Source organism: Nyctereutes procyonoides, unplaced genomic scaffold (genome assembly GCF_905146905.1).
Source record: "Nyctereutes procyonoides isolate TBG_1078 unplaced genomic scaffold, NYPRO_anot_genome, whole genome shotgun sequence".
Lineage (NCBI taxonomy): Eukaryota > Metazoa > Chordata > Mammalia > Carnivora > Canidae > Nyctereutes > Nyctereutes procyonoides.
The window spans coordinates 4397263-4423154 of record NW_026575124.1 but is presented as its reverse complement, the minus strand read 5'-3'; the positions used below and the strand labels follow the sequence as shown (position 1 = coordinate 4423154).

Sequence of the window (25892 nt, the reverse complement as noted above, 5' to 3'; positions counted from 1 at the left end):
TCGGGCTCCACCGCTCCAGGCACCTGAGCCCTTCCCCGCCCCGCTCAGCCTGCGGTCGGCGCCCGGGCACGTGTAACCCGCGCGCCCGCCCGCCCCGGGCCCGCCCCGCCCACCACGAGCCCCGCCCTTCGGCCCCTTTCCAACTTAGGGCCTGCGGATCTCGCCCTTCCTCCCCCCCCCAACATCTCGCGAGAGGTGAGCGCCCCTGGCCGGACGAGAAGAAAGTATCTGCTCCGCTGAGGGGGGAAAGAAGGAGCTGGAGACAGATTGTAGGAACGGACGCGGGCGGGCGGGAGGCGACGGAGCTACCGGCGGGTGAGTTCTCTTAACATTCGCTAGTCCGCGATCTGGCGGAGTCTCGCTTTCAACTCCGGCCACTCGCGGCGTCCCAGGCCGGGGTCTCCCCTCCCAGTCTGTGTTGGACGGGGGCGCTGAGGCGGCGGCCGGGCCCTGTCTGAGGAAGTGGGTGGGGCACGGACTCACGCCGACCAATGGGAGCGGAGGAAGCTACGATTGGCGGCGACGGAGGCTAATGAGAGGTCGCCTTTACCTCGCGGAGTGCCGCCCCTCTTGTCTCCCTCCTACCGCCTCCTTCCTCTGGGGGGGAAGGCGGGGCCAGAGGCCTGAAGTGCGGGGAGAACTTGGGGTAAGTAGCCCCGGGGGGCACAGGGCGTGGCAAGGAGAGGGGAGTTGAATCCTGAGGGAATGGAAGTCCGGCGGAGCCTAATGGGAGGATCCCGGGATGGGGTGCAATGGGAGGAGGGGGAGGGGTCCTAAATTGGTTGACGACCCAGGCTTACCGAGGAGTGGGGTTAGGGGCTGGGCATTGGAAGAGCCAGGGGCAATAGGCAGGAGGTTAGGGAACCGGAGGCCAAAGCGGGGCGTTGGGTTCGGCCGGAAAGATAGGGGTACATCCCTGGAAACGAGAGTCATGGCATTTCGGTCGAATTATGAAAAAGAATAAGGGACATGATTTCAGAGAGAAAGTACGGGTTTGGAGGAGATTCAGCGTGTGAGTTTAGGAAGACTTAACAGAGGTGGGCTTCCGGGCCAAAAGGCATCCCTTTGGGAAGAGTATAGGGGAGCTCAGGGGGGTAAAGGAGATGTTCGGAAGGGAGACAGCTGATAGACAGGTCTTTAGCCCCGGAGCAGAAGCAGCCGAGGATACTGATTTGGGGTTTTCGGTGTATATGGCACCTGGTCTGGTGACCAGGCTGCAAGAATAGCAGGGTAGCGGTAGGGGAGGAGAAAACTAGACCACCTTCATCGCTTCTGCCCTCACTGCCGTTCTCGCTCTCTCTTCCTCTTCCTCCACTCCTCTCTTCCTAAACTCAGGGACAGGGGCTTGGGACTTGGGCAGTCCAAGTAGGAGCCCCATTGGGAGTCGTATGTTGCTCCCAGTTGCTTGTTATGTTCTCAGACTGGGGTGTTTACTACCCAGGGCACCTCCTACCCAGATTGCCGCGTTGCTACTTTCCTAACTTTAAGTTTGTTTTCCACTTTATAGAGGGTGTTTCAGTGTCTCCGAAGGTTGTGTCATAGTAAGTGTAGGTTTGTGGGGTGTGTGTGTGTGTTTGTGTGTGTGTGTGTGTGTGTGTGTGTGTGTGCGCAGAGTTTTCTGGGCAAGCTCACTTGATTCCTATGTTTTGAAAACTTCGTAGTAGTGTAAGTAGTTCTCCTAAAGAGATTGGTCTTTACAGGCGTTCTAAGCACAGAAAATAATACTACACTGAAGTTTGTTTTTGTTAAATGCGTGTCTTATCCACTCATTTTTGGAGTTGTTAAAAGGACGGTTGCAGGTATAGTTAGCTTATGTTATATATTTTTTGAATGGTGTAAATAAGATGGACGTATTTCAGGAAAGTGAAAAATTTTCAGTTTCTTCCTTTGTGTGTCTAAACTCAGAAGCTAAAGATATGTCATAATATCTTAGGGCAAGGGTTGGGGAAATCAAACACAATTTGTACTTAAACATGGAGGATGTGTAAGGTAAGTGGAGACTATTGCGAAATGTAGCATGTCTGTAAGAAAAGCTAAAGAAAAGTTTGGCAGCTATACTAAGTAGTCTTACCAGTTCTTAATTCTCTACAGCAAAGGGACAAGCCTTTGCCCTTTGTTTGATGGTTGTGTTTTATTTGATAATGAATTGAACTAATACAGCCAATTAATTAACAACTTCTTTGCTACAGCATAGATTTGTCTTTTACATCCTTTTTTTACTTTTGAGAAGCAAAATAAGGTCTGAAATGCCAGTAAAACTGTTACATGAAGAGAAACCAGAGTATACAGCTTTCTATTAATCTTTGGTTTTCAGCAACCATTTGAAGTTTTTTTCTCCTGGCTAGAAAGTTGCCCCTACAACACGTTGAGACCAATTAATTACTGACCCTTTCGCATTAATTACTGAATTGGGTTCCAGTATTTCACATTCAGAGCAGTGCTGTTGGACATGCAGACATTTTCACAGTTCGCTTACTTGGCAGCAGAACAAAAAATATCCAGTGAAAGAGCAAAGTCCCTTGTTTAATTCTTCCATCCTCGAATTTGTGATGCCCTTAACTTGGGCACTATTAGATGTAAGATTTTGTTATCGTTGATCTCATTAGTGTTAGCACCGCTCATCTTTAAATGTTTGGATCAAAGGTTACATCCTGTGATAGTTTCAGTGTGTAATTTTTCAGCATTTTTGTTTACCTCGGCTTTTAAATGTTAATGATGCTGCTCCTGTATCTCCTTTCTCTTTCCTCTCCCCACTTGCAGCTCAAAATGAAAATCTTTTTTTTTTTTTTTTCAACCAACTCTTAAGCTAGTACTCTGCCTCAAGTAAAGTCCCTGGCTCTGCCTGAACACAGCTGCTCTGAAGTTCTCACAAGTTATTGTTTTGTACATGTCAAGACTGAGTTTTTCCTAGGCTGCAGGAGGAGGGAGTCGGTGTTACAGCAGCTTCATACACGTCTGATAAGGAGGAGCCTTCTCCTTGCAAGGAAGTTTTAGGTGGAGCGAATAACATTGCCATGTAGATGTATAACAAAGACAGCTCTCTTCTTGAGACTAGTTGGCAGGCTGGCATATAATTGTCCCTTATCCCTTGATAAAGGTACTAAAGTTAAGGTGCAGATGTTGCTTCTTTCAGGAAAACAAATGCAGCATTCATTTAAAAGGAAAAAGAGTATTAATTTCTTTTGTTGTTGGTTTTTCTGAAAATGGTACTATGATCTTAGAGTTTGTGAAAAAGTTTTCCGTCAGGCACCTGGCTGGCTCAGTTGGTGGACCATGTGAGTCTTGATCTTGGGGTCGTTGAGTTCAAGCTTCACTTTGGGTGTGGAGAATACTAACAAAAATAAATAAACTTAATAAAAAAAAAAAGGTTGTCCATCTATTCAGAAACACGCCAAAGAAAACAGTTTTTAAGCATCTGGTTTTTGAATGTTGCCTTCCTGCAGGAGGCTTCTTTTGGGATCAGGTATATTCATGAAATGTGAAAATCTATCCTATTTGGAATTCCTGGCAGGTGGGCCTTACCACTTCCTAATGCTGTAAGGAAGACATCCCCACTTCACAGATACCCTATTTCATTATTGGAGGTCTACTTTTAGAACATTCTTTACATTGTGCTGAAGCTCTTTAGTTCTGCTATTTGCAGCTGCAATAAATAAACCTAATTCCTTGTCAACATGGTAGCCCTTCAAGTATTTGATGACAGTTATGTCCAGTTAAGAGAGGCTTCTCTTACTGGGGAAAATATCCCAAGTTATTTCAGCCATTCCTTAAATGACCATTTTTATAAAGTTCAGGCTTCTCATCAAATATAAGTTGCTTGTATTTAGGATTTTTTTTTTAAGATTTTGTTTATTCATGAGAGACACAGAGAGAGAGAGAGAGAGACAGAGACACAGGCAGAGGGAGAAGCAGGCTCCATGCCCAGAACACAACATGGGACTCGATCCCGGGACTCCAGGATCACGCCCTGGGCCGAAGGCAGGCACTCAACCGCTGAGCCACCCAGGCGTCCCGTATTTAGGCCTTTTTTTTTTTTTAATTCTTTATTTATGATAGTCACAGAGAGAGAGAGGCAGAGACACAGGCAGAGGGAGAAGCAGGCTCCATGCAGGGAGCCTGATGCAGGACTCGATCCCAGGACCCCCCTGGGCCGAAGGCAGACGGTCAACCACTGAGCCACCTAGGTACCCAGGTATAATAAGTACAAGGGAGAGTATGGCCTCTTTTCTACTGCACTCTGTACCTCTATTCTTAAAGCCTAAGATTGCATTAATATGCACAATTAATGTTTTAAATGTAATTGATGACCTTAGATTTATCTTTTAATTGTCATCTTGTTAATTTGGGTTTATTGTTTAGCTTAATCATTTTTTTTTAAGATTTTATTTATTTATTCATGAGAGAGAGAGGCAGAGAGAGGGACAGAGGGAGAAACAGGCTCCATGCAGGGAGCCTGATGTGGGACTCGATCTGGGGTCTCCAGGATCATGCCCTGGGCTAAAGGTGGCATTAAACCGCTGAGCCACCCGGGCTGCCCAAGCTTAATAATGTTATTTGGCCTCTTAGCCATTCCTCATATCATATCCTCATGTTTGTATCATTGATAGATACATTTGATAAATAAGACATAAATATGACACCTATGTTTTTGTTTTAGGTCACTGGTAAAAAATATATAAGGGTGAAACAGTGCCTGTAACATCAGCACACTATCATTAGGTTGCTATTAATCCATTAAACAACCTTTTGGGTAAAATTAAATTATGAATCCACCTTCTGTTTAATCATCTAACTTATATTTCCTGTGAAATATTAAGAGGTATCCTGTTGAAATCTAAATATATTGTCTCTGACCTGCCCCTAAGCTTCTAGGCTAGTGACTTGTTAAGAAATGAAATGAATAGGGGTTCCCTGGGTTGCTCAGCGGTTTGGTGCCTGCCTTTGGCCCAGGGCGTGATCCTGGGGTTCCGGGATCGAGTCCCCCATGGGGCTCCCTGCATGGAGCCTGCTTCTCCCTCTGCCTGTGTCTCTGCCCCTCTCTCTCTTTCTCTGTGTCTATCATGAATAAATAAATAAAATCTTATAAAAATGTTTTAAAAAAACAAACAAAGTTAGGGCAGCCCCAGTGGCGCAGCGGTTTAGTGCCGCCTGCAGCCCAGGACCTGATCCTGGAGACCTGGGATCGAGTCCCACATCAGGCTCCCTGCATGGAGCCTGCTTCTCCCTCTGTCCGTGTCTCTGCCTCTCTCTCTGTCTCTCTGTCTCTATGAATAAATAAATAAAGTCTTAAAAAAAAAAAAGAAAAGTTAGACATTGCTACCTAGCTATGTCATGCCAGTGTTTATAAATCACTGCATTACTTGCCAATTGTTAAGACATCTATTTAATAATTCCTCTTTTTTTTTTTAAGTATAATTGCCTCCCCCTCTATTTCCAACATTGCTGGTCCTGCTTCCTTTATTTTATTTTTATTTTATTTTATTTTTTTAAAGATTTTATTCATGAGAAACACAGCGAGAGAGGCAGAGACAGGCAGAGGAAGAAGCAGGCTCCCTTCAGGGAGCCTGATGTCGGAATCAATCCCTGAACCCCAGGATCAGGCCCTGAGCCAAAAGCAGAGCCCAACCACTGAGCCATCCAGGCGTCACATATTTTATTTTTTAAAGATTTTATTTATTGGGATGCCTGGGTGGCTCGGGTTTAGCGCCTGCCTTTGGCCCAGGGCATGATCCTGGAGACCCAGGATCCAGTCCCATGTTAGGTTCCCTGCAGGGAGCCTGCCTCTCCCTCTTCCTGTGTCTCTGCCTCTCTCTCGCTTGCTCTCTCTCTCTCAGTCTCTCATGAATAAATAAAATAAAATAAAAAAAGATTTTATTTATTTATTCATATGAGACAGGCAGAGACACAGGCAGAGGGAGAAGCAGGCTCCCTGTGGAGAGCTGGTTGTGGGACGACTTGATCCCAGGGTCCAGGGGTCAAGCCCTGAGCCAAAGGTAGACCACTCAACCAATGAGTCACCCAGGTGCCTTATTTTTTAATTTTTTAAATAATTCTAGAATGATTAACAGTGTTTCTGCATAGTTGCATATTTTATGTCATCATTCTGTTTTGGAAACTTTTAGGAAGACCCATCATTCCCTCAACATTTTGTTACATGTTAAAAAATTAAACTATTGTCCATGTAACAGTTTTATCATAGCCTCCCCATAATATTGACATCTCCAGTTTAGGCCTAACTTTTCATTTTCTGTTCGGAGTAAAAGCCTTCACCATCTGTAAGAAAAAATACACCACACACACACACACACACACACACACACACACAGACGCGCGTGCGCGTGCACATAATTGTTGTTTATAGTTACAGTTTATTGATGTGGTAGGCTAAGTTTGTCATGCTCTGTGCTATAGGTAAAATTGTGCTAGAAATAAGCCAGAACATCAGAAGATATCTCCAGGGACTTAAGACTGTGTTGGCAGCCAACAATTTTCCTGTGTGTTAATTTTAGACCTGATAGTTGAACTTACGTTTGAGCAATTTTAGCTGATAAATGCATTTTTAAAGAATCTTCCTCTTTTGGGGTTTTAATTTTTACTTTCACTTTTAGAAAATTGCAAATTATGAATGGAAATGTCTGTGTGGAATGAAGTAGCATGCTGTTAGGGACAGAATGCATCTTCTTTTGATAGCTTCTCACCCATCTGAGATTATTTAGTTACGAATTCTCCTGGAAAGCAGAAAGAAGGCCTTGATGACCCCTCAAGGTCCTTTCCATCCCAAACATTCATAAATAGAAACTCAGATAAAAAAAACTTACTATTGAAGAATCAGAAAGAAAAATAGACTGTAAAGAAAATGAAATTGAAGTGGTTCTACTGACCTAGTGGGAATAAGTGTCAAGAAACAATTCCTTTGAGAAACAAAACAAAACAAAAAACAACAATAAATATTTTGCAGTAGGGTCATGTCATGTCTTAAAATATTTCATCATGATATTTTCTCTCCAGAATTTCCCTGATGGATGCTTTGTGTTGAAAGAATGTTTGTTTTATTTCCCTGTTAAGCTATAGTATTTTGTTTCCTTCCCTTCTCTTGTTTATCCCTTTGTTTAGAAATTTTGTGTGTATGTGTTGGGGTGGGAGAAAGTGTCTGAATAATATACGTACTGCGTGTATACAATGAAGAAAATTCAGTTTAGTTTTGAAAGTAAATGTATACTACTTGGCTTCCTTAGAGAGGAAGGATGACTGTTATATTTCAGGAAAAATCTTATTAAAAGACAAATTTTTTATCTAGTTTTAAAAACTTTGTAGGCAGACATGTAGGAAAGATTTCCCAAGGCAAATGTGAGTTACGCAGTAATCTTATGAGGGATATAAGAACATTTAATAGGAGAACAAAACTCATTACAAACTCACCACTTTACTTTGTTAGCCTTTTCTCATCTTTCGGTAATTTTAATTTTGAATATTCTCATAGGCTTGAAACCCGAGTGTGTAAAAAGTTCTCTTTTTGGGATGCCTGGCTGCCTCAGTCAGTAGAGCATGTGACTCTTGGTCTTGGGGTTGTGAGTTCGAGCCCTACCTTGTACGTAGAGTTCACCTAAAAAAAAAAAAGTTTCTCTTTTCTATTCAATACTGCATTTATTCTTGGTAAATATCAATTATGAAAGTCTTAACAGGAGCCAAGATTTAGCTTAAAAAGTCACTTTGTGAGCTTGTGGCTTGCGCCTCCGTGGGACAGTGTTGTTCTGCTATTGCCCCACCTTCTCACAAAATCCAACTTGTTTCGAGTGGAATTACCTGTTAATACTTCTTATCTGGTATAGTACTTCTTGCTGACATAGTGGACAAAGGAGATTTATATGCTAAATTGGTCAGATTGTATTTGGGGCTTAAAATTTACCATGCAGTAGAAAAATTACATTTTTTTCAGATTAAAAAATAACAACATAATTATTCTTTCTGAACAGGAATATGCCTGACTATATTATAAAAACAGGATGATTTATTGACTAGAACATATGACTGCTGTAAATGATTTGTGTTGGCACCAAGTTTCTTGCCAGTAATGTTTATTTAAGCTTTATCAAACTTGAGTAACACCATGTTGGTTTTATTTAACATGGTTTTTCTGGTATTTCTGGTAGTAACTTGTCTCCTGTAGCACCATTTTCTTTGTTTTTTTAAGTTTTGGGCAAGCAGTAGTTTGCTGATACTTACACATCTGTGTTGGGGACTGTTGAAAGTCAGTGAGCATTAGAATACCCCAAATAGATCACTGTGTTGCCAGTGTGTAGACAGTCTTAGAAAATAGATTTTAAAAAAATAGATTTTTTTTTCAATCTGTGAGAATTTCTAAGCATCTCCATGATTGTCATTATGGGATATTGTGGCAATTTCCTAACTGGTACTGAACTCATACTAGAATTTAATATTAAAGTCTATATTGTTTGTTATTGTTTGTAGTCTATTTAAATTAAAAGAAATTTGGGCAGCCTGGGTGGCTCAGTGGTTTAGCGCTGCCTTCAGCCCAGGGTGTTGTCCTGGAGACCAGGGATCGAGTCCCGCGTCGGGCTCCCTGCACGGAGCCAGCTTCTCCCTCTGTCTGGGTCTCTGCCTCTCTCTTTCTCTGTCTCTCCTGAATAAATAAAATCTTAAAAAAAAAATTAAAAGAAATTAAGTCCATGAAGATCTTAAATTTATCCTTAAAGATTAGTGTTTTGGGGTTGATTGCTATTGATGTATTGTTTTAGGGATGATACTTTTTATCTGAAGATGAGTAGGAAAAAACCCAAAACACAGCATTAGATTTTTGACTGCCTACCAGTTTCCAGGAATTTTTCAACTTCTAAAATGCATATTGAGACCAAACGTAGGTATAATGTTCCCTAGTTATTTCTAACTTGGCTTCCTGCTGTCATTTTAGCAAGTTGTTGCTTCTTTGTTTTTGCTTTATTAACCTTTCTGAGGCTAGCTTAAAATAGTTCCTTGAATCCTCCAAAAGCCTAGAGAGACTTAAAAAAAAGTTCTAGTCAAGTAGTTGCCTATATGAAGCTGCTCCCAGATAGGCTCCAAGCTTTGGCCATGTGTTGCCTAACTTATGATTCAGCCTAATTCTCACTCCCATCTGTTTTCAGTCATTTGCTACAAAACTATTTGGTCTATTTAAGCTGGCTCCTTTTTTTGAAACCTGTCCTTGCATGTCAGAGCTCAAAATCCAGAAATTAATTTTAACTTTCTCTTTGATCAATTCAGGGTACCCTACTGTTTATTTCTTAAAGCAGTGAGTCTCAAACTACATATGGTCTCAGTACCTACCCCTTTATACTCTTCATAATTGGTTGGGACTTGTCCAAAGGGCTTTGGTTTGTCTTGCTTATATCTATTGATATTGAGCATTTTAGAAATTAAAATGGAGAAATTGAAAAAATATTTACTTTAAAATAACAACATAAAAACTTACAGTGTCAAAAAAATTTAGGGGAGGGCTTCAAACCTCTTTAATGTCTGGCTTAATAGAAAACAGCTGGATTCTCATATCTGTTTCTGCATTTAGTCTGTTAAAATAGGTTGTTTTGGTTGAAGTATATGAAGATAACCTGGGCTCACACAAATACTAATAGGAAAAGGAGAGATTTTTTTGGTAAGATTTATTTATTTGAGGTGGGGGAGGGGCAGATGGAAGGACTCTTCAAGCAGACTCCCCACTGAGCACGGTGTTGGACACAGGACTTGATCCCCAACCCAGGAGATCATAACCTGAGCTGAAATCAAGAGTCCGATGCTCAACTGCCTGAGGCACCTAGGAAAAGGAAAGATTCTTTTTAGATAGTTGTTGATTGATAGAAAGATAGGTAGATCGATCGATCTTCTTTGATACTATACCAGAATCCAAAATGTGATAGTTTCTTAAAGGTTACTTATTGTGTAGAATCTGAAACCATATCTGTGGTATCTTGGCCTATCTCGCCCTTTATTTTTTAATTTTTTAAAAAGGTTTATATATTTTTAAGATTTTATTTACTTATTTATAAGAGACAAGACAGAGAGGCAGAGACAGGAGAAGCAGGCTCCATGCAAGGAGCCCAATATGGGACTCGATCCTGGGACTCCAGGATCACGCCCTGAGCTGAAGGCAGACGCTCAACCACTGAGCCACCCAGGCGTCCCTGTCTTGCCCTTTATTTATTTTTTTTTAAATTTTTATTTATTTATGATAGTCACACAGAGAGAGAGAGAGAGGTGGAGAAGCAGGCTCCATGCACCCGGAGCCCGACGTGGGATTCGATCCCGGGTCTCCAGGATTGTGCCCTGGGCCAAAGGCAGGCGCCAAACCGCTGCACCACCCAGGGATCCCCCGTCTTGCCCTTTAAATAGATCTTTTATCCATGTATGACTTGAATACCCATGAACCCTCTAAAGGGGTCTTAGAGATCTGTGGAGATCCCCGGAGCCTATTTTGAGAACTGCTGTTTTATAGTATCAAACCGGAAAAATTCGGCTGTTTACTATATGGAAGAACATAAGCTCTCCAACCATTTTAGTGCCTCTCAAAGGCTGGGTTACTAACCATTTGCATCAGAATTACCCTGGGTGTTTTTTTTTTTAATTTTTTTTTTATTTATTTATGATAGTCACAGAGAGAGAGAGAGAGAGAGAGGCAGAGACACAGGCAGAGGGAGAAGCAGGCTCCATGCACCGGGAGCCCGACGTGGGATTCGATCCCGGGTCTCCAGGATCGCGCCCTGGGCCAAAGGCAGGCGCCAAATCGCTGCGCCACCCAGGGATCCCACCCTGGGTGTTTTTTTAAAGTGTAGATTCTTGGGGCCCAAAGCCAAGAAAATCCAGGAATCTGTATTTTTCATGGTGCCCAGGTGAATATGCAAAAGATGACAATTACCAAGCCAGCTTAATTAAACTTATTTTAAGAAAACCTAATTTCTTGGGCACCTGACCAGCTCAGTCAGAAGAGCATATTACTCTTGAGTTGTAGTTTGCACCCCATGATGGGTGTAGAGATGACATAAATTTTTTTTAAAAGATTTTATTTATGTATTCATAGAGACAGAGAGGCAGAGACACAGGCAGAGGGAGAAGCAGGCATCATATAGAGAGCCTGATGTGGGGACTCGATCCAGGGTCTCCAGGATCACGCCCTGGGCTGCAGGCGGCGCTAAACCGCTGCGCACTGGGGCTGCCCGAGAAGACATAAATTTAAATAAAAGCGGGGGGGGGGGGCACCTGGATGGCTCAGTTGGTTAAATGTCCGACTCTTGATCATAGTTCAGGTCTTGATCTTACAGTCGTGAGTTCGAGCCCTGCATTGGGCTCCATGCTGGGTGTGGAGCCTACTTTAAAAAAAAAAAAAAACCTAATTTTTAAAATTTATATTAAAAAAAGGAATTAGTACTCAAATAGTCACATTATAAAAGCTCTTATTAATGATTAATATGTACACTTTGACATTTGTCATAATTGGGATCTTCTAATTAACCATGTATTTTATTTAATAATAGTTATTCATAAATACCAGAAGTTTGCAAACTGATAGTTTTCATAAATACCAGGATTTGCAGGCATGAGGTCTGTTTGTAACTACTCAACTCTGCCATTGTAGCACCTAAGAAGCCATAGACAACATGCAAAGGATGAGCATGGCTGTATGCCCATAACACTTTTTTTTTTTTTAAGGTTTTATTTATTCATGAGAGACAGAGAAAGAGAGAGGCAGAGACAAAGGCAAAGGGAGAAGCAGGCTCCCTGCGGGGAGCCCAATGTGGAACTCGATCCCTGGACCTGGGATCATGACCTGAGCCAAAGGCTGAGCCACCCAGGCACTGCCCCCCATGAAACTTTTTTATGGACACTAAAATTTGAACTTCATATCATTTTTATGTGTCATGAAATATTCTTCTTTTGTTTTTTTTCAACCACTTAAAAATGTAGAAACCATTCTTAGCTCGTGGGCCATATAAAAACAGGTGGCAGGCTGAATTTGACCCACTGACCAAAGTTTGCCAGTCCTTGAAATACACTATAACTGGTTTGTGAATTTAAAGATTATTATAATAAACATACTTAAAACTATGAACATTATTTAATTTTCCTAGACAAAAATAATGCTCCAAGACTTTGTAGTCCTCCAATTCATATTTCTTGACATTTATTTGTATAGTAAACATATAAGAAACATTGTGTGTAAATTTTTGGAAATACCACAATTCAGTTGGAAGTAGTTATATAATATGTAGATTACTATACAACTTTCAGGAGTTCTAAAAAGACGTGCTCTCCATTTTTAAATGTTCTTTGAGGCATGTGAGAATAGGTAACTAGGATTCAAGCCAGCCTCAACCTTTTGACTCATCTTTTGTCTGTTTTTTTTTTTTTTATAACTTTCTACCTCAGTTTTCCAGTCTGTTAGCAAAATACTTTACAAAAACCCTGATATAAAACAGTAAGGCAAGTTAGTTTAAGATTATAGTGATATATGTGCTTTCTGTATAATCCCTCTGGGGCAGCTGGTTTACCTACTAGTGAAATAATATATGCTAAACTGTTTTATGCTAAATAATACAGTGGAAAACAAACCCAGAATTTATGAACAGAAATTTCAATTCCTAAATAATCTACTACCTAGAAAAACTTGAGTTTGCTTTGTTTTCTGAGGTTCATATAATGTGCATTATAGTCTCACAGTTCATATGTTTATTGGCATCTTTTCCTTAAATCAATTTTCTAAATGTAATGCAAATCACAGCAACACTGAGTATCCAGTGGAGAATAAAATGTTGAGACTGCTGTGGTAGAGATCTTTGGTGTTTGTACTCTTTGCTTAGCAGCAGCTAAATTATCTTAGAGTCTGAAACTTGGTATCCAAAGTTATGTTCTTGGAAGAGAACTGTTTGTATATAATTTCTTTCTTTTTAATATCATAAAGGAATGGAGCCCATAGAGCTCTGTTTGGGTGCCTGTCTAAATTTTTTACCTTGTTTATAGCTGCGCTGAAAGGCATTTAGTACCTGCTAAGCTTGGTTTCAGTTCTCTTTATTCTCTTTGTGATGAATGGCTGGGACAATTTCTAAGTGTTTAATATAAGTAATACTCACTGGGGAACATTCACAGGATTCTGAAAATGGGTCCTTGAAGGTAACAAAGGAGGAACTATCTTGAATTGCTTGATTACCCTGTGTATCGATATGTTTAAGTTTCCACCTTGTCTATTTCTATATGAAGCTGTTAGTTTATAATTTTAGAAAGATTTTTTTGGTAGTCCATTTTGAACTTGTTGGTTCTGTTACTTTGTAGTAGAGAATGAACAACCTTGTATGATTTGTAAATATATTGTTCAGTGCTTTATTTTATTTTATTTTATTAAGATTTTATTTATTTATTCATGAGAGAGAGAGGCGCAGAGACACAGGCAGAGGGAGAAGCAGGCTCCATGCAGGGAGCCCTACGTGGGACTCGATCCCGGGCCTCCAGGATCATGCCTCAGGGGCTGAAGGTAGCGCTAAACCACTGAGCCACCTGGGCTGCCCTGTTCAGTGCTTTAGAATAGTCTAGCAGATGTGAGCCCTTTTTTAAAACTCATAGACATTTTTTTGAGTCATGCGGATCATTTTTTATTAGATTACATTATATTATTTTTTATTTTTTAAAAGAAATCTCTGATCATTATAGACTTGAAAATGCTGAAGGTACAAAGAAGAAAACAAAATCGCCTGGAATACCATTACCCAGAGATAACCATTATTAACATTTGATGCTAATTCCCTTATCTTTTTCTATGCTTTTTTTTTTTTTCTTTTCAGTATGCTCCATGCCCACGTTGGGCTTGAATTAGGCCCTGAGATCAAGAGTCATAGAGTTGCATGTTCTACTGACCGCCAGCCAGGTGCCCCTATTTTGTTTGCTTTTTTATAGATTGGAATTATGGTGCATATGCAATTTTATATCCTGCTTTTTTTCCCTACAGAATGTATAGCATTTTATAGGTCATTAAATAGCAGAAACATTATTTTTAACAACTTAAAAAATAGTCTATTATAAGGCAGTATCTTATATTGATCCATTCTTCTTAAACATTTAATTCCTGTTCTTTTTTCCTAGTTGTTATAAATATGACTATGATGAACATTTTAATATATAAGTATATAAGTGGTCATGTTTTGGGCTTTAACCTCAGAATAAAGTCCTGAAGAAAGAATGATTATTCAAAGGATACAAAACATTTTAAGACACTAAATATAAATATTGCCAGGAGCACCTGGGTGGCTCAGTTGATTAAGGGTCTACTTTTGGCTCAGGTCATGATTCCAGGGTCCTGGGATTGAGTCCCACATCAGGCTCCTTGCTCAACAAAGAGCCTGCTTCTCCCTCTCCCTCTGCCTGCCTTTCCCCCTACATGTGCACGCTCTCTCTCTATCTCTCTTTCTCTCTGTCAAATAAATAATTTTATTTATTTTATTTTTTAAAAGATTTTATTTATTTTAAATAAATAATTTTAAAGTAAATAAGTAAATATATATTTCCAGCTTGCTTTCCAGAAAGATTATTCCAATATGTACTCCCAAAAATCTTTTTTTTTTTAAGATTTTTTATTTATTTATTCATGAGAGAGAAGCAGAGACACAGGTAGAGGAAGAAGCAGGCTCCATGCAGGGAGCCCGATGTGGGATTCGATCCCGGGACTCCAGGATCATGCCCCGGGCCAAAGGCAGACACTAAACCGCTGAGCCACCCAGGGATCCCCCTCCCAAAAATCTTACATGAAGGTATAAGAATTTCTGCTACATTCTTTTTTTTTTTTTTTTTTTTTAAGATTTTACTTATTCATGAGAGACAGAGAGAGGCAGAGACATAGGCAGAGGGAGAAGTGGGCTCCTCGGAGGGAACCCCATGTGGGACTTGATCCTGGACCCCGGGATCACACTCCGAGCCGAAGACAGACGCTCAACCTCTGAGCCACCCAGGCGTCTCTGCTGTCTTTTTTTTAATATTTCTTTTTTTTTTTTTTTAAGATTTTAGTTTTTCATTTTCTTTTTTAAGTAGGCTCCACACCCAGTGTGGGGTTTGAACTCCAACCCAGAGATAAGAGTCACCTGCTCTACCTACAGAGCCAGGCAGGCATCCTCTGCTGCTTTATTTATTTATTTATTTATTTATTTATTCATTCATTCATTCATTCATTCATTCATGAGTGACATTGAGAGAGAGAGAGGCAGAGACACAGGCAGAGGGAGAAGCAGGCTCTATGCAGGGAGCCCGATGTGGGACTCCATCATGGGTCTCCAGGATCACACCCTGAGCTGAAGGTAGCGCTAATACGCTGAGCCACCCGGGCTGCCCTGCTGCATTCTTTTATATGTTAAAATATGTTTTGGGACGCCTGGGTGGCTCATCGGTTGAGCGTCTGCCTTAGGCTCAGGGCATGATCCCTGAGTCCTGGGATCGAGTTCCGCATCAGGCTCCCTGCAGGGAGCCTGCTTCTTCCTCCTCCTGTGTCTCTGCCTCTCTTTCTGCATGTCTCTCATGAATAAATAAATAAAATCGTTAAAAAAAAATATGTCAAACATGTTTAGCTCTAAATACATAAATATCTGGATAGCAGTTGTTTTGTGGACCCAGCAACTTTCTGAAAAAACTGGAATATAAGTGTAGAATTTCAGCAGTTTACTTAAATATTGGCTTCACATTATTTTTTTTTAATTTTTTAAATTTATTTATGAAAGGACACAGTGAGAGAGAGAGAGAGGCAGAGACATAGGCAGAGGGAGAAGAAGCAGGCTCCATGCACCGAGAGCCCGACGTGGGATTCGATCCCGGGTCTCCAGGATCGCGCCCTGGGCCAAAGGCAGGCACTGAACCGCTGTGCCACCCAGGGATCCCTGGCTTCACATTAAATTAATAAGTATTTACTGAAAATCAACTGTGTTATGAGAGGAAACAAAGGCTTCCAGAAGTTTTAACCTAGATCTCTGTATCCTACCCCATTCCCTATTTAGTCACAGATAATACAGCCATTTCCCTTTTATTCATGAAACTAAAGTAGTCTGCTCCTAACCAGTAACACATCACCATTTCATTTCTTTCATAGCGGTTATCTGCTATTCATCTAAAATTATTTTGTTTACTTGGAGTGTAAGTAAGCATTGTAAGTGTAGAGACAGTATCTGTCTCATTCATTGTTAAATTCTGGGGCCTAGAGTGTGGGATAGGCAATGAATAAAGTATTCAGTGAATTGATGAATTTTTTTAAAGATTATTTATTTATTCATGAGAGACTCGCGGGGGGGGGGGGGTGGAGACATAGGCAGAGGGAGAAGCAGGCTTCATGCAGGGAACCGGACATGGGACTCTATCGCAGGACCCCGGGGTCACGCCCTGAGCCAAAAGTGGAGCTAAACCACTGAGCCACCGGGGCTGCCCGAATTGATGAATTTTAAGGGTTTTTTTGTTGTTGGTTTTTTCTTAGGTAGGCCCCATGTGCAGCATGGAGCTCAAGGTGGGGCTTGAACCCATGACCTTGATATCAAGACCAGAGCTGAGACCAGATGCATAATTGATTGAGCCACCTGGGTGCCCCAGTGAATTGATGAATTTTAAAACTGACTATATTTACTTACTATATTTACTTTTTGACCCACAAAGTAAATTTCAGACTTTGTCCTTGTCAGATATATATTTTTTAAGATTTTATTTAGTTATTCATGAGAAATACAGAGAGAGAGAGAAATGCAGAGACACAGGCCGAGGGAGAAGCAGGTTCCATGCAGGGAGCCCGAGGTGGGACTCAATCCGGCGTCTCCAGGATCACGCCCTGATCCAAAGGCGGCACTAAACTGCTGAGCCACCTGGGCTGCCTCGTTGTCAGATCTTTTACCAAGACTTTTAACACCTCTTTTTTGTGTTCATGCCTATATTCTGGAATTGTCTAGCAAAGGAATTTGATAAATGAACATAAAGAATAAGAAATATCAAGGTATCTAATATGTACACTGATCAATCTCTGACTAATTGAACTTGTAAACTAAGCCATTCTTACCACTTACTGGCATCTCTCATGCCAGATGACAAAGATTCTTTGATCAAACTTTAGGCAGGTTCCTGAACCTTCTGTTAGACCTATCTGTGTACTTTCTTGTAAGATCCAGATTTAGCAAGAATCCCCACCATTGATATCACCTTCATATCTGATCAGGTTCTTCATCTTTGACCATCTTCCAGGTTATATCTGATCATCCTGGTGGGTCTTTAGCAAGAATCTTGTTAGGTTGGTTTAAGTCAGAAACCCCCCTTCTCCTGATGTTTCAAACTCAGTAATTTTCCACCCATTAACCCCCACCATGGTCCTTGGCTATAAATTTCCACTTACCCATGATGTATTCAGAATTGAGCCCAGTTCTATACTGAGGTTTCTTTTCCCCTATTGCAATAGTTCTGACTAGCAACTGTTTTTTACTTTAACTACTTCCTAGCTCTAGTTTTTCTTTGACACAGATGAGTGAAAAAAAAATTTTTTTTTGTTTTGCAAAGGATTATTATCTTTTTATTTTTATGTCTACTTTGCCTGGCATTTAGTTCTTGGTAATGTTTTTTGAATGAATGAACGATAGCAAGTCTGAACCCCTTCTAGATTTTCATGAATCTTTGATATTAATGGTGCATATGCTTTTCTCATTTTTTGTACTTAGCAGTGTCTGGTTTTTGTTATTAGGAACCTAAGAACAGGCCTTTGGGTGTGTTTGTACCTGGCTTTTATTCCTTACTAAAGTTGGGCCATTTTATGAACAGCAATTGGTTACCAAAGAAATAAACACACTACCACTAGGTCCAGAGAACTGACTTTGTAGTCCTCAGTGACAGACTAATATAACACTAATATAATATAATCACAAAACAAGAATATTATTTCAACAAAATCTTGTAGCATATTTTCAACCAGGAGGTAAACTACAAAGGCTAGAGCAGACATAACTTAAGGACCTGGTAGGATTCCTTCCTTTTACCTTGGTTCTGTTATTTGAGGCTAAATTTTCTGTTTTCTACCTAGTTACAGGAGAAAAAGAGTGCTTGCTGGCTGAGGAGTAGGGCAGCACTGGCATAGGAAGTGATTAAACTCTGGAATTGTTTCCCTCCAACCACAAAATTCAAAATTTAACTTGGTTTTCTTGGTTTTGTACAATCATATCATGATAAATGGCTTCCAAGTTCTATTATTTTATTCCAAATTCTATTCTATTCTTTCTCATTCTGTTAAAAAAAGAAGAAAAAAAGATAAATATGCATATACACACACAGATAATCTGTTTTCTTATTTGCACATTGACCATTTTAGGATATACTTCTGGCTCTGACAAAACTATTTAACGTAGGTTTTATGAAATTATCCCAGTTATTAAAAATCAGTCTCTATATCTTGGATTTTCTTTACTTCTCTCCCAGCATTCAGATAAGTTTTCTCTCATCTGAGTAAATAGTAATTTTTATCATTTATGCATTATGGTGACTCAGTACATGAGCCTTTTCCTCTGTAGACTTGGCTTCTAAGACAGCCTTTTTCTGAATCTTTGTTTTCTTGTTTTAAGATCTCCTCTGGAAAAAAAAAAAAAAAGATCTCCTCTGAAAGCATCTCACTTCTCCTGGAAATGTCTCTTAATTTGTGTATCCTTTGCCTGTCATTTATTGGTTAGTTCTATAAAATGCTTGAGTTTCATCCTAGGGAATAGATAGATGGAGGAGCAGACAGACGTGAGTGTCATGCCCAGACACGTGATCTATTTGTCAAGTTGTACAGTTACAAATGGGCTGTGAGTTAAATTCTGGTGAATGGGAGCATCTATATTCAAGATTTCACCTTTGTCTCAGTCTGTTTTTACTACAGAAATGTGGTGTTTTTTGTTTTGAGAAGGCATCATTTTGACCTATCTCATTAGAGATTTGTTTTAAGTCTCAAATAGAAATAAGCAATGGCATTTCTTATGTGTAGCAATTGATGCAGCACACTGGGAATTTTAAAAGATATAAGCTGGATTTTTTTTTAAGTGGGAGAACAGATCATTATTGTTGTAATGTATTCTTTAAAAAGACAAGTCACTTTAAAGTGAAAAAGCAAGAATGCTGGAAATGAAAAGGAGCAAGAGACTGAGGAATGATTTCAGAATAATTGTGGGTATTTAAGAAAGAGGGCCTTTTTCCTCCCATTGTGATCCTTCTTTTGGTGAAAATGGCAAAACAAAAAGCCAGTAAAGTGGGAAGGAAGCAGGAAATCCTAGTTAGTAATTGTTAGAGTGTTTCAGAGCCCTGAAAATGCTTCTGATACATTTAATACTTTTCCCCCAACTTGGTTTTGCCTTTTGTTTTCTTTTAGCAAATCATGATATTTCATTTCTATTTCCTAGTAAGGATGCAGTTAAATAAAACTTGGAAGCCATTTATCGTGATATGATTGTACAAAACCAAGAAAACCAAGTTAAATTTTGAATTTTGTGGTTGGAGGGAAACCATTCCAGAGTTTATTTAATCACTTCCTACGCCAGTGCTGCCCTACTCCTCAGCCAGCAAGCACCCTTTTCCTCCTGTAACTAGAATTTAGCCTCAAATAACAGAACCAAGGTAAAAGGAAGGAATGCTACCAGGTCCTTATGTTATGTCTGCTCTAGCCCTTGTAGTTTACCTCCTGGTTAAAAATATGCTACAGGACCTTGTTGAAATAAAATTCTCATTTCATGATTATATTAGGAAAGCAGAGTTTGGGACTAGGAAATAAAATTATCTCCAGCACAGCAGTTAGGAATTTTTCCAGAGATGAATTGCTTTCCAGAAATGTTCTGAATTTTCAGTCATAATGGCTATGGTCTTTGCATTTATTTACTGTTATTTACTTTATATTTATTTTTTGCACTATGTCATAGTTCCAGAAAGTGCTAAAAATCATCATGTATTTAAAACAAACAAACCAGAAAACCCCCGTGTCCTGGGGCTGTGTGAAGAAGAATAAAGCTCTCATTTTCCCAGTACCCAATCATCAGCTTCAGCTGGCTTCTCCTAGGAACAGAATTTATTGAAGCAATTTATCCTGGCTAAATGTGATATAAATCTGTGTACACCTATGTACATACAGGCTCTCTTCCATTACAGCAATGCTGCAGCATCAGTTTCCTTCATAGTTAAACCCTGTTCTTAGCACACTGAAAGATGACTAAGGAGCCCCTTCTATTTTATGGAACACCAACAATTTTAAACACTGATTAGTTGTAGAATTACTGATCACACAGAGTACGAGAAATACTGGTTTCCAACCCCAGAGTGAGTCTGAAGAGAGTAGGAGAGATGTTACCTAGCTACCCTCTGAGTTTTTTTGTTTTTGTTTTCTGTTTTTTTTTTTAAACCCTCTGAGTTTTAAGCATGGTTTTCTGATTACCAAATTAGTCTAGTACTTTAACATTTTATTTTAATGCAGACCTGAGTGAAGTTAACCTGACATTTTGCTTTATCTCCAAGATAAAAATTTGAATTTGATTACAGTTCTGAAGTTGTTTCTAGGCATATTCGAATTATGATTCTTCCTCTTTCATCTTCCCATGTTAGTACTCTTTTATACACCTTTCTTTCTTGTAGAAAGTTGTTTGAAAATATTCTTTAGGAGTTTATTCCATGAGGACTATCTTTGTGCCCCACCCCCAACCCTATTTCTCTTTTAGGAATATTTTTACTATGATTTGCATTTCTCATCCTTATCCATCTCTACCTCTGTTTTTTTTTTCTTAGTTGGAAAGTGAGAAATTTCCCCAACACATTCATACTGGAATTATTGTTCTTTGACAAAGAATTTCGATCAACATTTCAAGAGTTTAGCTTCAATAATTAAAAAACAACAACAGTATAAGCCCTGTTAAATTCTTCAGAGAAATAGAGAGGATGGATGGTGATGCCTTTTAGTGCCATTTCTTTTATCCCCTGCAGCAGCACACATCTGTTGGCTGCAACAGAGCAGCCCAAGAACTCTGGCCGAGAGCAGCACAAACAGCCGGAACATATTCACCCAGTAAACCCCCAAAGAGTCGACATTTGTTTTATTGCTGCTTTTAAAAACCTAGCCATAAATAGAATTAGAGGGGGAAGGGCACCGATATTTCTCCATTTGCCACAGACAATTGGTGGGGGGAGAAGGAGGCTCCCAGTGGGGAGAGAAGGTTTTTATTTTTATTTTTTTATTAATGAAAATCATTTCCCGTGTAGCCCAATAGGATGGGTGCTTTGTTTTCTTTGGCAATAATCTGGGATAAACGGCCCTTGCCAACAGTCTCGTAGTTTATACACCAGGGAGTCAGATTATAGCCCTGTAAAATGGAGCACCCCTCCTATAATCCCTTAATTAATTAAATGACAAATTTTGGTCTTCTCTAGTTCAGAAATATGGCTTCCGCATCGAATGTTCAGTGGATTTATTGACATAGGGAACTGCACTGATTGTAATTCAGCAGACTAGAGGAGCATGTTATATACTGTAGCAGAAAGAGGGAAAATCTAGCAAAAGGTTTGAAATTCCTTGACTATTTAGGTCTCAGTTTTTCTAATTAAAAGTTTCAGTTGAGGCACAATAGATCATATGCCACCTGTCTAATGGGTCTCCCCAAAGTAGCCTATGTTTATAGCTTTGATAGACAGCATTCTTGGAACACCTGTTTCTAGGCTTGATATTTTTGAAGCACTTTTTTTTTTTTTAAACTCCAGCGTATTTAACATAACTTTTCCCCCTGCCTCCCCCTCCTCAGCTCCGCTCTGCTATATGAAATATGGGAGACGACAGACCGTTTGTGTGCAATGCCCCGGGCTGTGGACAGGTACGTTTACAATATACTTTATTGTGAATGTCTCGTTGTGAATCAAAGTGGCTGTTTTATCACTAAGGCAAAGAGTTTAAAGCCGGTATTTTACGTGATCACTGGAGGTAATCAGATCAGAGGATTTGCAGTGTGTAAATCCATGTTATGAGGAAGTGTAGGCACTCTACCGTAATGAAATCTGCCTTGCTCTCTTTCATATTGTTATTCTACTGGTGTTTGTTTCCCAACACACAGTGTTGAGGAATACATGTTGCTCTCTCCTCCTTTCTAAAGCTATCCATCTAAATATAAAACAAGTTTAGAAATATCTTTTCCTCAGCCTTTGTGGATATAAAAGTCTGCTTAACATATTTAGAGTAGGCAGCTGAGAATGTACCCTGTGCATCATGAACCCCAATTTGCTGGAGTCTAATGGATTTTTTTTAAATAAGAAAAAAAAGTTTCTTTGGACCAATTCATTGTTGGTAGCTAAGGCAAATATCTTGTCTAAGTAGGAAATACAAATCCGACATAGAACCTGAGATCTCACAGCAATATAGAAAGTACAAGATTCTCAGCCATCTTCCCTCTCTGATGCCATGAAATGCCTTGGTCTGTGTGTTAGCTGCCATATTATTATTTGCATATGTGTACATTATGTGTCAGATATTTTTTATTATATGCTTTTTTAATCAAGTAATTTTGCTGAAACTGCCTTTTTATCCCCCTTCCCCCAATTTTGCACCTTCTTAACTCTTTTTCCTAAACCCTCCTCTACTGCCATGTTCCACAAAGGATGAAGAAAGGAATACAAAGGAAGTTTTATCAGCCTTCATGAATTGATTTTATGGAACTTGAAGGGTTGAATTTCTGTTCAGTTAGGAATATGCCATGTGACTCCCCAGTGACACTTACTGGTAGTATGTGAGATTGCAGACTAGTTCTATTAAACATTGTAAATACTTCCGTAGAAAGAAGAGTTAAGTTCCAGAGATTTCCTAAGAATTGGAATTTGAGAGGTCAATGAGATGAGGGTAGTGACAAGAGATAGGCAGAAGGAGGATTCCAAGTTCCAGTAAAAGCTGAAAAATTCAGAAAAGATTAAAAAAGCCATTGCATTCTGAAGTATTCAGCATCATAGGGTATATTTCCTTCCTTGTCAGAGTTTTCAACTTTATTGTTGACTGTATGTTTTCTCCAACATGATTTGTATTTTATTCTTTTACAATAGAAGCCACTTGGGAAATTAGGTTAACTTTTTTTTTTTTTTTGTTAACTTTGTTTTTGTTTCACTTTTCAGACAGCTGTATTAGAATACATAACCAAACATGATCCCTCTAAATTTTTGTATGTGGATTTGTTGATAATAGTATTTACTGTGATTTCCATCACTGATACCTGGGACCCCTTTCACTTACCTCCCTTTAAAAGACGACATTATTGGGGGATCCCTGGGTGGCTCAGTGGTTTAGCGCCTGCCTTCAGCCCAGGGCATGATCCTAGAGACCCAAGTAGGATCAAGTCCTACATCGGGCTCCCTGCGTGGAGCCTGCTTCTCCCTCTGCCTCTCCCTCTCTCTCTGTGTCTCTCATGAATAGATAAACAAAATCTTTTTAAAAAAATAAAATAAAAGACTGCATTATTGGTGAAAAGATTTTTCTCGTACTTAAATTTATTTTTCTTATTGTTTAAGCTTCTCACTGCCCCTCTTCTATGTTTTATGCTTAAAACCACTTAGACAAGGACGAAACTAGAAAGGATTTTAAAAGTAAAGGAATACACTGGAAAAGCATCTCTTAAGCTCCCAAGGAAGAAAGGTATAAATAGGTTTCTTCGGACCGACTCATCAGAAAAGAGTAGTTTTCACTGAAACTTGTGAGATCCAGAGGGTTTTGTATTTGTTTCTTTTTGTTTTGCATTTTTGGGACTAGAGGTGGTAAAAATACTAGGGACTTTTTACATTGTTGGATACTGTTTATCATAAGCCTTTTCCTTCCCCTACTTCTTCCTCTCATTTCTGAATTGTTTGCTGGTATTTTGGTTGTTAAGATTCATTATAACCTCTAGTGTAGGTCCTGAAGGCTTTTTCCCCCCTCTTAGTGGATATATAGAACTAAGAGAGGTTGCTACCTTCTTTTGGATTCAAGTTACTTGTTTCATAGAAAAGGATAGAAAGCTATAGTTTAAGGCTTTGAGCATGATCTATCCCTTTACCTCCTTTGTATGTCAGAACTTTATGGTTGGGCAAAATTGTAGTTCTTTAGTTATATAATCTCTTAACAAGTTTCTCCCAATATCTAGTAACAATTAACTCTCAAGTAGGATCTCTGCAAGATTTACTTTACTGTGATTGCTTTCTATCATATGAAATAGTGGAAATCTGGCAGAGAAGATAAATTTGGGAAAGCGAACTACCCTTGGCTTGTCATCCAGCTTCCTTATATCCCTTAAAAATGGTTTCATCCGGGAGCCACTTGAGGCCTTCAAGCTATTTATAATCCACTGTCATTGATTCAAATTTTTTATTCCAGAAATGGTAGAATAATTAAAAAAAAAAAAAGGACTGTGTAAATCCCAGGAGTGGTAATAAGAACCATGATCACTTTTACAAGACATGGTTTAGAACTTACTGCCATAAAAAAAAAAAAAAAAGAACTTACTGCCATAGAACCCTCAAAAATTAGTGGTTTCTACCACTTAGAGGAAGAAGGAATGAAAGCAAATTATAATTCAAGAGACTGATCCTTAAAAAAACCAACCAACAAAAATTGTAGGAATCTTACGTTCGATATCTGTTCTCTGCCCAGACTTTACGCTGTGTACCCCCTAAACTCAGAAATCATCTTATGCCTTAATATTAAGGGAAGGTGAAAGGAAAATTCACCTAAAATAGACTAGTGGATTATGCTCTCCACCATATAATCAAAACCACCGGGCTTTCAATGGATACGTAAACATGTTTTGGTTGCTAGGTCTTTAATGGCTGTTATTTTTGGATTCTGTTCATGATCCACTTCCCAACAGTAAGTCTGATGTGACACAGCTGAATTCTAAATATGCTGCATGCACTTTTTTAAAAGAAAGATGGCTGCTGAAGGTTGTATTCTCTGCATTCTTATCTGAAAAGACAGATGATAGGGTGTTTTGAGCCCTTTCATCCCTATTCTCCTGTTAAGAACCTGTTTCTCTTGAGGCCTCATCACTCTCATGAAGAGGAACTTAGGGAAAGCAATATTCATGCTAATACCTCTCAATGGAATGTGGTAGCAGGAATAGTTAATAGAGCTGCCTCCAGAGAATGGATTAGTGTTGTTAAGGCAACAGTACCCCAGATACCCCGTGGCAAAGGTTTGGGTTGAATTTGAGTGGTTTGGGTTTTTGAAATGTTTATAAGATAACATCTAATTAAAACCATTGTGACTGTAAAATGGCTTTTCTTCTGTGTTATAAAATAGTAGAAGTATAGTTTGGTGCTGAATTTAGGTAGTCTTTTAAGTTTTTGATGCTTTGGGAACAGTTTTACTCAAAGGTGGATCATTAAGTTATTCTATTGTATGTGGAAGAAAGAAAAACTACAGTTGACTCTTGAACAATGCAGAGGTTAGCACCTGGGGGAGTTAAAAATCTGCATATAATTTTGACCCCTCAAAAACTTAATTACTAATAGTCTACTGTTGACCTGAAACCTTATCAGTTAACATGAACAATTGATTAACCCACATTTTGTATGTTATATGCACTATATACTATATTCTCAGAATGGAGTAAGCCAGAGAAAAGAAAATGTTAAGAAAATTCTAAGGAAGAGAAAAAAATCCACATATAGGTGGACCTGTGCAATTCAAACCTGTGTTGTTCAAAGGTCAACTGTACTGTGTTTCTGACAGTAATCTTGAATTTATAAATGTAGTTAGACAACTTATCCTTTGGATGCTTTTTTCCCCAGTTTTTATTACTAGGAGTCAACAAATTCCATATTCCTATACCACCCTCTTGGGAATATGACACTGTTTTGCAGTACAGATTATGCAGATTATAAGTAGTCCTTCCGGTTACCAT

General features: G+C 39.4%; 1 protein-coding gene across 6 annotated transcripts in view; it reads left to right on the top strand.

Moving 5' to 3' along the window:
- The first annotated feature begins 210 nt into the window (after positions 1–210).
- LOC129517310 (cyclic AMP-dependent transcription factor ATF-7) overlaps positions 211–25892 on the top strand; it is a 95083-nt gene continuing 69401 nt past the window's right edge. The window contains exons 1-2 of one of the 6 annotated variants that reach the window (XM_055337030.1): positions 211–315; positions 21783–21851. In XM_055337030.1, the coding sequence (XP_055193005.1) occupies positions 21804–21851 (48 nt within the window). In that variant the 5' untranslated portion in view covers positions 211–315; positions 21783–21803. Of the gene's footprint in view, positions 316–366; positions 647–1058; positions 1800–1840; positions 1990–13489; positions 13511–13831; positions 13901–21782; positions 21852–25892 lie in introns of those variants that run through there. The other 5 variants (XM_055337031.1, XM_055337034.1, XM_055337032.1 and 2 more) reach the window with 5 other exon arrangements.